We start from the raw sequence: 11,288 nt of genomic DNA on the forward strand, positions 1-11,288 counted from the left end.
TTTTTTTTTTTTGCGGTACGTGGGCTTCTCACTGCTGTGGCCTCTCCCGTTGCGGAGCACAGGCTCCGGATGCGCAGGCTCAGCGGCCATGGCGCACGGACCCAGCCGCTCCCGCGGCACATGGGATCCTCCCAGACCGGGGAATGAACCCGTGTCCCCTGCATCGGCAGGCGGACTCTCAACCACTGCGCCACCAGGGAAGCCCCATGTATGATTTGACTTAATCATAGCAGAGTGTCCAGGAGGAAGGAGCACTGGACTAAGAGTCCATCCCTGCAGCAGAATCCTTTTTTCTTCCTGTGCTTCTATTTCTTGGTCTACATGCAGAGGGTTCAGGACAATGAGACAATGATGCTGTTGTGGAGGTACAACTGTGTAGATGCCATGTTGTCACAAAACAAATTTTAAATCAAGTACCTAATTGCTCAATGCACTTTATTATCACCTTCATCTTTCATAGTAACTTTTTATCATTTATAAATTATATACATCTACATTGTTTCATTTGATAACAGGGAAATTAGGATTCTGTTTATTTGACAGAATGGTTATTTTTGTGAATGTATGCAGATGTACAGGATCAATTTTTACAAGCCTACATTTTGTGCTCTTGAGCAGGAAGAGAGGGCAGGGGAAGACAGTGAGATCCCTAGGTCCCCAAATTGCCATCCTAGGAGCACCTGCATCACAGTCCTCTGGGGGAAGTAGTGACAAAATGCAGATTGCTGGCCCCCAACCACAGTCCTGTTAGAATCTCAGGGAAGGGGGTCAGGAATGTGTATTTTCTCAGCACAGATCATTTTTGGCCTCTGTAAGGTTTGGGACCCACTGCAATAACAACATAATGTCAAAACCAACACCACAATTTTATAGAAAGAAATTTCTAAGGCTGCCCACCTCAGGCCCTTGAGATTGACCCTTGGTTCTCTTAGGTTGAGGAGGCTAGGTGAGCATCTGGATTTATAGAAAGACACTGTGGGAACTAAAACAAGAAAGGAAGTCTGACAGGCTTATTGTTGCAATACATATTGTGAGAACTGTGAATCTCTCAAACAAAACAATAAAAACCCAGCAGATTGTCAGGGTTGACTGTAGTATTTAGAGACATCTAGTAGAATTTTTATAAACAGAAACACTAGGCAGTAGCATAGAGACAGAATTGTCTAAAAATGAAGGAATCAGGGCTTCCCTGGTGGCGCAGTGGTTGAGAGTCCGCCTGCCGATGCAGGGGACACGGGTTCGTGCCCCAGTCCGGGAAGATCCCACATGCCGTGGAGCGGCTGGGCCCGTGAGCCATGGCCGCTGAGCCTGCGCGTCCGGAGCCTGTGCTCCGCAACGGGAGAGGCCACGACAGTGAGAGGCCCGCGTACCGCAAAAAAAAATAAAAATAAAAATGAAGGAATCTCCTCAACAGCAGTTGTGGCTTCTGGGCACAAGGCCTGAGGCTGCAACGCCAATATGGTGTGGTAGAAAAGAAAGCAAGCAGGGATTACCTAGGACTCCAATTCTGCTTTGTCATGGGTGTTGCCATTATGATTTCAAAAACTGTTTTCTCTTCCTGGAGAAATGAATACATGCAGAAACTCCAGTCTTTCCCTCATAGCACTAGAAAAATAATAATAAAACAAGCCACGAGAGATGGTCATCTCCAGGTCCCGGTGTTACCTTGCCACTGACGTTGCCTCTTGGAATCTGGGGTTTCTTAGTACACTAAGGGCGTATGCACTCTCTCAATGCCCCTCCTACCCTGATGTTCTGTACTGTGGAGACTCAGATGCAGACACAGACCTGGGCAGAGAAATGGAAAGAGCACCCCATTTCCAGCTGTCAGGAGCTTCCTGACCCTAAAGCAGTGACTTGACTCAGCACAAACCCATGTGCTGTTAGCAGGCGCCTCCCTCTGCCTCCTTCCTGGCCCTGGCGGGGGAAGATCACTCAAACTGTGCCTGAATAATGGTGAAAGAGTGTGCTCCCAACTCTCAGCACAGTCTGGTTTCCTAGCTGATACTTAGCCACCGCCTACCTAGAGGGCATAGGCTTGCCCCTTAGTTCCAAGGCTCAGAAATCCATCAGACCTCTCTGAAAAGAGTCCCTGGAGAATAAAATAAAATGCACCCATTAACAATCTCCTCTTGGGGCTTCCCTGGTGGTGCAGTGATTGAGAGTCCGCTTGCCAATGCAGGGGACACGGGTTCGTGCCCCGGTCCAGGAGGATCCTACATGCCGTGGAGCGGCTGGGCCCGTGGGCCACGGCCGCTGAGCCTGCGCGTCCAGAGCCTGTGCTCTGCAGTGGGAGAGGCCACAACAGTGAGAGGCCTGCGTACCGCAAAAAAAAAAAAAAAAAAAAAATCTCCTCTCATCATTGTCTCCCTCCTTCTTTCTTACCTGATCCCCAACAGGAGGAAATATTGCCTATCTTAATGGTAAAGCACAAGGGCTCTGGATCAGAATACATGTGTTTTACTGCAGTATGGTCTGTAATCTTCAGCTACTTAGTTGATCCCTTCGAGTCTCAGTTTCTTGATTTATAAGATAGGGACAAACATAATAGTACCTATTTTGTAGGGTTGCTGTGAGTACTAAATGAGATCATGCATGAGAATTGCCAAGTACAAGGCCTGGTTCGTGGTAAGTACACTGTGTTTATTAGCCGTCATGATCACAACAAGTGCTCTATGGAATAGAAACCTGCTGTTGCACTTTTCAAATGGTAGGTATTGGTCACTATAAAACTTGATTAGACTTATTTTAACACAAGTCGACAGGCTGGGTCAGAGGCACTTAACAATGCAGAAAGAACCCTGCCCTGGAAGTTTGGTGGTTAGTTTCTCATGCTCTGAAAGCAGATCAGAGCCCGTGAAAGGAGCTTTCAAAGAGACAAGTACAGCATAGAAACATCTTTTTCAACCACCATTAACAGGAGAGGGAGCATTCTGTTTAATTTACAAAATTTATCTCTGTAACCTTGTTCCTCAAAATGTGGTCCTTGGAAAAATCCATGGGAACATGCTAAAATGCAGATTCTTAGGCCCCAGCTCAGATTTCCCAATCCAGATGCTCTGGAAATGATGATTCTTTTGTACTCCTAAAGTCTAAAAACTGCTAAATACTCTTTGCCAGGCTAGTAGCAATTACGATATCTGGATCATATTATATATAAAACATATTCAAGGAGACATTTGTTAAAGTGTTATCAGTGGGTACAAAATTGTATGAATAATAATCATGTATGAATAATCTAATTCCGTTTTTATTTAAACATATATTTCTACCCATAGCCATGCTTAGGACAAAGGCTGAAAGTATATACATCACATTTAACTATGGCTGTCTCTAGGTGGTAATGTTGTATGTGATTTATCTCATTTTGTGCTTTCGTATATTCTTGAATGTTTTACAGTGAGTTCTATTACCTTTTTTTTTTGCGGTACGCAGGCCTCCCACTGTTGTGGCCTCTCCCGTTGTGGAGCACAGGCTCCAGACGCGCAGGCTCAGCGGCCATGGCTCACGGGCCTAGCTGCTCTGCAGCATGCAGAATCCTCCCGGACCGGGGCACGAACCCGTGTCCCCTGCATTGGCAGGCGGACTCTCAACCACTGTGCCACCAGGGAAGCCCTCACCTTTTGAACAAGGTGAAAATGTGCTTTTAAAATAAGAGCCATCCAGCCAAATGTGCAACACTGAAGACGTCCTGAAATCTTACAGAGTTTTGGAGAAAGAAGGAAATGCAGGACTTACGTAAACCAAACCATCTCTGCTCAGAGATGATTAAACAGGTCTAGAGAAGGGAAGTGACCTGCCTGAGGTTGCCCAGTGATTAGGGGTAGGCTATACAGTTCCCAAGTCTTCAGGACCCTAGGCCAGAGGGCTTTGAAGTGCTCCCTGTGCTGGCCAGGGACCTGCCTCCCTTCCTTCCCGTCCTGTGAGGGTGACGGAAAGACCACAGGAAGTGCAATGATTCTGAGTGTGGAGGAGGATGTGATAGACTTTGCAGAGAGGACTTTGCAGCTCTCATTATTTTCTCTCTGGGAGTTAGTAGGTCATTTGCAAAAGGCATGTGAAGAGCAGCTGATGAAAAGGTCTAACAGTTTGGAAAACTGCTTAACCGTCTTGCTCTATTTCTGGACTTCTCCCCATGGCCAAGGACTGTTGAGATCCTGATTTTCCCCAGAGGTTTCCTGGTTAGGAATGCAGTGAAACCTCTGAAATCCAGAGGAATTGGGGAGAAGGCCAGCTGGAATTAGGGAATGGTCTGAATACTTTTTAAGAACATTTAGGTTTGTTGTTTTCAAGGACACAGAATCACAGATTTGGAAGGTTAGTCCAGGCCCTGCTCAGTGTAGGAACCCCTTGTGCTTCATCCCACACAGAGCTTTATTTGGACTTCTCTTGAATGCTTCCAATGACAGGAGACTCACTACTCTGATGGAGAACCTATTTCACTCTCAGAAAATTTTTCTTTCCCCTGAGCTGGAACCTATCTTCCTGTAATGTTCTACTTGCTTTCTGGTATTCATCTAAAACAGATATGCTCCTTTTTCCCAGATGGTCCTTAAATATTTGAAGGCAGTTATCATGTACCAAATAGTCCTTCACAGCATTCTCTTCTGCAAGCTGACCACCCCCAGTACCTTAAACCATTATTTATATGACAAATGTCATCAACTCTAATTAGAAACAAACTGCTGTCTCTAATTAGCCTCTTAATTAACAGCTATATAAATTCAGAGCTAAGCAGAGCTTAGAGAGCACCTGCACTAGCCTCATTATTCTACAGATGAGCAAACTGAGGTCCACTGAGAAAACAGGAAAATTGCCTTAGCCAACTAGAGAGAGACAGAGAGAGAGGAGAGGCAGAGTTGAGACCTGAAATCTAGTTGCATGAATCCCAGTCCAGGCCTCTTTTCGCCTCACCCGGCCTCGCATTATTCGTGAGACGCAAGAATTTCTCAAGTTCTTGAAGTGGCTAGGAAGTTTGTTCTCTTAGGTATTTCAAAAATTCCTCCTTAAAATTATATTTGCACTGTCTGTGAAGTAGGGATTAGCATAGGGCTGAATTTAGTGGAGGTTATACTGTCAATGGAAAGCATCCTTCAAAGTGTATTAGCTCTCATTGCTCTCTGCTGTCAGAAGTTCATCTCCATTGCCCTAGAATGCTAGCTCAAAATGGCCAGCACATGTATAGGGCCACCTAGGCCTGCCAAATTTTCCATAAGGTCCAGATACCTGCTCAGTGTAGGAGACCTTCCCAACTCTGGAACCAGAAAATGAATTTGCCAGGACGTGAAGCAGGCTGTGTTTCTGCTTTACCCTGTGCTTGTTTTAAAGTTTCATATCCTCTTTTCAGTCTGGCCTGATTCTCTGATGAAAAGACAAAGCAAAGATTCAGAGAAGCAAACTAGGCACTTCAGTGATTGGTTTCCTTTCCCAGTCCACAGCAAACTCTGCAGTCACATGCTTCCAGGGGAACATTCCTCCCTGCCCCTATCCACAGCAGTCTCCCTCTTCTCTCAACAAGGTATTGCATTTCCAGTTCTTACACTTGTTCTGGCATGGATTATAAATTGCCTCATGCTGCTCCCTGGTTTCCATGTGTGCAGGAATCACTGCACCTGGGTTCCAGTCCTAACTCTGCAACTAGCTGGCTCTGTGGCTTTGGAAAGTGACAAACTTTCTGAAAGTTCTTGGTTCCCTCATTTGTTATATGAGGACAGTTTTGCTGCCTACCTCATAAGACTGTCAAGGTCACATAATGCCTAAAAGGTGCCTAGCACAGTCCCTAACATTTAGTAAGATTTTAGAAAAGATATCTATGTAGTATTATGAATATTATGCTCCAGAATTCAGAGACAGAAACCTGTATTTTTCTCCTGCTGCACTCAGTAGTTGTAAATACCCCGATTGATCCTGGTCTAGTCTTCTTTTGGCAGTAGATACATCGGAAACATTCTAAGCATCGTGTAATGACAGTTCCTATTTCCCAGCTCCCTTTTCTCCCCAGATTCCCTCTCTCAATAATGATCTCAGTGGGGAGGCCCACCCTGTCCTGCCACTTTGCACACCTGTCAGCTTGCATCTCAGGATAAGGTTCTCATTTGACAGACTCCGAGAACTTGCTGTCCAGGCAAAGACAACTTTATGATGATGAATCCAACACAAACCTTATGTAAGCAACCTGTCAGCAAACAGAGGGACAGGGAGACGCTGACAAGTGCCCGCCCCCAAAAGAAACAAAGCAGAACAAAAGGAGAGAGAAAGCAAGGAGTTGAGATAGGCCTAAAATGCTCTTGCTTGTCAAAACCCTTAAAACTGATCAGTGTTCTTATATTTAAAGTATTCCCAAATGAACATGAATTAGGCTAAACTCCCTTTTAGCTGAGAGTCTATGAACTAACATTCATAGCAGAGTTCTAAACTGAAATTACATTAAAATGCATCTCTAACCAAAAGAGTATATATACAACATTGTTTATTAATAATATTTATTGTCCATGGGACTTAACAAATGACGACAGAAAAGTTTCCAACTTTTTTTTCTTTTAAATAAGACTATGGGAAATTTCTACCTGGAGTGGCTTGAAATCCCTTCAGGTCATAAGGAGTGAAGGAATCTCCCGATTTCCCTAAATGCTGAGGATATCCTAGTGAACTCTTGCTGAGAAAAGGAATAATTCTTTCTTTTGTCCCTATCGCAGATTATTTGTTTATTGCCTGCGTTTTGTATTAAGGACCCGAAAGAACTAAAAATATCTGCTGAAATGAATTTGTTAATGTGACAACCCCAGGGAAAAGCTTCCGCAATTGAGGGTGAGGGCAGAATTCAGTGACAATGTGGTGGAGAGCATACACCAATTCCTGGTATGACAGTCCGGTTCCCTGGCCTTAGCCCCATCTCTGACATCCTTGGCTTCTTACTTTGGGCAGGTCATCCCCCCTCACAGGCTTTTGGTCTCTTTGGATGTCAAATGCTTTCTATGCTTTCTCTTGCAAGTCCGAGATCCCATGAAGCTATGAGGAGTGTGAAGATTAGCTGGAGAAGCTGCCTGCATCTCTGAGTGCAGGGCCCAGAGCAGGAGAAGAATGTGATAATAGGTATGAAAGCCCTTGGAGAAAAAGCAGAGTGCTAAAGGGCACACGCTCTCCAAAGTGCGATGGCACATTCTAGAAACACGGGCAGCTAACTTTCTCTTGAGAGCTCAGGACTCACCCAGAAACACCCCATCACTGAGCTGACAGGAAGCAGAGGAGACTAATGCTTTTCTGGTTGGGGACCATGGCTGGGACAGAGAGAAGAAAGAAGTGGAGTCAGCTTCATGAGCGAGTGAAATGGCAATGAACCCTGCAGGCTGATCCTCTCCAGGCTGCCGTTGCCAAGGAGGATGATCCACTTGGTCAAACCTGGGCCAAGCTGTGGCTCAGACACACAGGCAAAAATAGAAAGGGGGTGGTAGAAGAAATGTGTTTACTTTTGTGATTTTTCCCTTACGTGCCTCTTAACACTATTATAATCTCTCCACAAACAGGCAGTAACTGCTCACAGTCCTCGCCTTCATTGATAAACCCTCCAAAACAATTCATGTCTCATAGGCAGCATGTGGGCAGCTGGAGAATAAGCTTGGCAGGCAGCGTGATGGAGTAGAAAGAGCACTAGCCCGGGGTCTGTCACTAACTGGGAGAACCGTGAGAAATTCCTCTCTGACACTCTGTACAATGAAGTGGTTACGTTAGGCAGAATCTAAAAATCTGTTTAGATTTTTGAAGTTTCTAACTGTGTTCTTAGCCAGGGGTAATTTCATTCCTCAAGGGAAGGGTACTTGGCAATGACTGGAGGCATTTTTGGTTGTCACAACTCAGGGGATGCACTGGCATCTAGTGGGTAGAGACCAGGGATGCTGCTGAACATCTGACAATGTATAGGACAGCCCTTCACAATGGAGAATTATCTGGTTAAAAATGTTAATAGTGCGAGGCTGAGAAACATCGATTTGTACTGAAGTGACTAGAGTCACAGGGAGAGGGGAAAAATGGGACAGCAGTTCAAAGGAGGAGGGGTCAAACCCTGTTTCTAGGTCATGAGGTATTCACCAGTTAAGTGTTTCCCAGCTTTTCTCCCTATAACCCACAACCTTTTCATTTCCCTTGGAATTACGGGGCTGTGTTTGAGCAGCTTTTTCACAAGAACTTTCTTATCCTTAAAATGCCAAGCCCTGATGCAGTACAAAGATCTCTACTGTAAGACACGGCAAAGATAAAAATATAAGCAGCTACAAAACAAGTAGAACTGGAAGGTGGGCGGTGGGGGCACATGAAGGGACACAACAGATGCCCTTAACTCCGTTTCCATGAGTCAGTGTTTCTGATGTTACAACACAGGAATAATACCCGTAGGAAGAGCAAGATGAGCTGTGCTCAGGGTGGGCAGAACTGATGTGGGGGCACCAGCGTCAGGAGAGATACAGGTTTACAACAGCTGATTCAAAGGCAAATGAACAGGTTAAGCAATCAGTGCCTGTCAAATAGTTACCTGCGGTTTTCAGTGGGGGAGGCAGCCACACTCCAGTCAAGGGGTTTTGGAGAAACAGGTGCAATTAAGTCACGGTCAAACAATTTATTTACTGTAAACTTTAGACTTTGCTCAGGAAAACAACCAAAGCTGCCCCTCAAATCCCTGCCTACAACACCCCGTTTGAGCAAATAAGAGGGGTGGGGAGAGTCCATGTTCACAGCAAAAGGTCTGAGAGACTCGAGAGTGTCCAGTCCAAGGGTGCAGGAAGGAAGGTCTCCTTCAGATACAAATTACCAGCAGCAATGTATTACCCTTAATACTTGATCAATGAGGTAGATATGCGGGAAAAGTCATTAAAACATAGCAGCCCCAGGTCCTCTGAGACTGAAGCCCTTCAGACATAAACTTACAAGTTCCATGCAAAGAGGAACTGAACTGTACAAGAAACAATCACTCAAATACGTTTTCTCTTTTTTGCAACTTAAAAAAATAAAAAATAAAAGGCAGAAGGATATCCTTCCTCCTGCACATCTCTATACAAGTTTATTCTAAATTTATTACACTCAAGTTAAATAGTCTGTTTAGTGTTTTGTTGGGCGGGGGGAGAAGGGGTCTTAAAAAGTAGAAAAAGCACATTACAGCAGTGAGTCATTTGTACTACAGTTCCTCCCTTGCGAATCAGTGCTATCATTGGGCACAGTACCTTGCCGGTTCACAAAGTCTTCCGTGCCTGGGGGATCCTCACACAGCAGTTCACTGTCTTTCTCCTCCCCCAGGTGATATCCACTCTGTTCCCCTGGGTAGTCAGTTCTGCCATTGCTGTTGCTGGAGTGGCCATCCCCAGAGGCCTTCAAGGAAGACTTGCGCCGGCACAGGAGCTCCTGGAAGGCAATCCTGAAATCTGGGCTCCGGCAGTAGATAAGGGGATTGAAAGCAGAGTTGACATAGCCCACCCAGTTTAGAAGGATGTAAACTTCCTTAGGGATGAGGTTATCCTGGATCACGTGCACAATGTTGACAATGAAGAAGGGCAGCCAGCACAGGGTGAAAGTGCCCATGATAATGCCTAAAGTCTTGAGGGCTTTGTGTTCCTTCAAGCAGAACTTGGAGGCCCTGCGTTGTCCGGGCCCGCTCCGCCCATCCTGCTCCACTTGGCTGATGTTCTGGGCATGGAAGCGGCGCTCAGATTTGTCGATCTTCTGGAGCTGCCTTTGGGCTACCTGGAAGACCTTGGAGTAGACGAAGACCATGACCACCAGGGGCAAGTAGAAGGACACAATGGAGGAGGCAATGGCATAGGCTTGGTTCGTGAAGAAGTCACAGCAGGTCTCCTTAGCATAGCAGTTGATGGCTTCCTGGTGGGTGGCCCGGTACCAGTGCATCTGAATGGGCAAGAAGGAGGTAAGGCCGGACACGACCCACACCATCAAAATGACCACCCGGGCCTTATTCTTGGTCAGCAGGCACTGATACTTGAAGGGGGATGTGATGGCAAGGTAGCGATCCACGGCGATCACGCACAGGGTCTCAATGCTGGCCGTGACGCACAACACGTCAATGGAAGTCCAAAACTCACACCAGAAGTTGCCAAAAGCCCACATTTTCATGAGGATGTGGCAGGCCCCAAAGGGCACCACCGCCAGGCCCATGACCAGGTCAGCACAGGCCAGGGAGGTGATGAAGTAGTTGGTGACCGTCTGCAGACGCTCGAACTTGGCGATGGCTGTGATGACCAGCACGTTTCCAAACACGATGGCCAGGACGATAAGCGACATGACGATGCCCATGCCCACCACCCACGCCTCGTCCCGTTCCTGTGTGACGTCTTGGTCCGGTGCGTGGCTTCCGTTGGGCGCCAGCAAAAAGACGCTGCGGTTCCCGAGCTGCCCCATGGCACACAAGCTGGCAGGTGAGCGCACTGGCGGCCAGCGCACCAGCCGCCCCTCAGCGAGCGGACCTCCGGCGGGGCGCTGCGGGCAGCAAGCGGGCACCTGGAAGCCTCATTCAGCGGCCGTGGGGTGGGTGTGGTGGGGGCGCGTGATGTTCTCAGCTCCGGGGGTGCTCTGGGCTCGCGGTTCCCGTCAGTCCCAGCCTGCGCACTGGAGAAGCAGCCTCGGAGTGCTCGCTGCCCGTTATGGGCACAGAGCTTTAGGGGAACTGCCTTCCCCGTGACGTGCTGGAACTTTTGACCAATAGCGTGTGCGGGAAGCCCCGAAGGGGCGAGGCCCTCCGCGCCTTCCCTCCTCTCTCCCGCCCCCTCCTGGGGGGTGGCCCGGGCGAGGCACCCCCCTTCCCTGCCTACGCCCCTCACCCCCGCCCTCCGCTGCTCTCGGCGGGCGGGCGGGCGAGCCGGCCACCACTCCCTCCCGGCTCCCTTGTTTGGCGCCGAGGGCTGAAGCTGGGGCTGGCGTGCTTACCGGCCAACCCAGGAGCTGCTGGTTCTTCCGTGGCTGCTACCTGTCTGCGCGGGTCGCCTGTGCGGCCTGAGATCTCAGAGCAGAGGGCGGTAGGCGGGCCCTCCCTCCCGTTCGGAGCTAGATGAGAGCGCCCACCGAGACACGCACCGGACAGGCACCGTGTACCCCGACAGACATGCACAGACTTATACGGAACCAGAGCCACAGACACTCATACACCCGTCCAGCGCACTGACAAGTGCGCGCGCAGGCACAGAAGCCGACCGGCACAAAGTCACCCCTGTCCAACACAGAGACACGGCCGGGGGCAAACCTGGAGCACCCAGAAGCACAGAGACATGGGCACACACACAAAAAGAAGTATG

At 47.9% G+C, this 11,288-nt stretch overlaps 1 protein-coding gene across 1 annotated transcript; it reads right to left on the reverse strand.

Moving 5' to 3' along the window:
• Window positions 1-9,141: 9,141 nt before the first annotated feature.
• Window positions 9,142-10,398, reverse strand: ADRB2 (adrenoceptor beta 2; the record flags this gene model as incomplete). The annotated part of the gene is made up of 1 exon (XM_079703265.1): window positions 9,142-10,398. The coding sequence occupies one exon, from the start codon at window positions 10,396-10,398 to the stop codon at window positions 9,142-9,144; it is 1,257 nt and encodes a 418-aa protein (XP_079559391.1).
• Window positions 10,399-11,288: the final 890 nt, after the last annotated feature.

This window comes from Hyperoodon ampullatus, assembly GCF_949752795.1.
Source record: "Hyperoodon ampullatus genome assembly, chromosome: 4".
NCBI lineage: Eukaryota > Metazoa > Chordata > Mammalia > Artiodactyla > Ziphiidae > Hyperoodon > Hyperoodon ampullatus.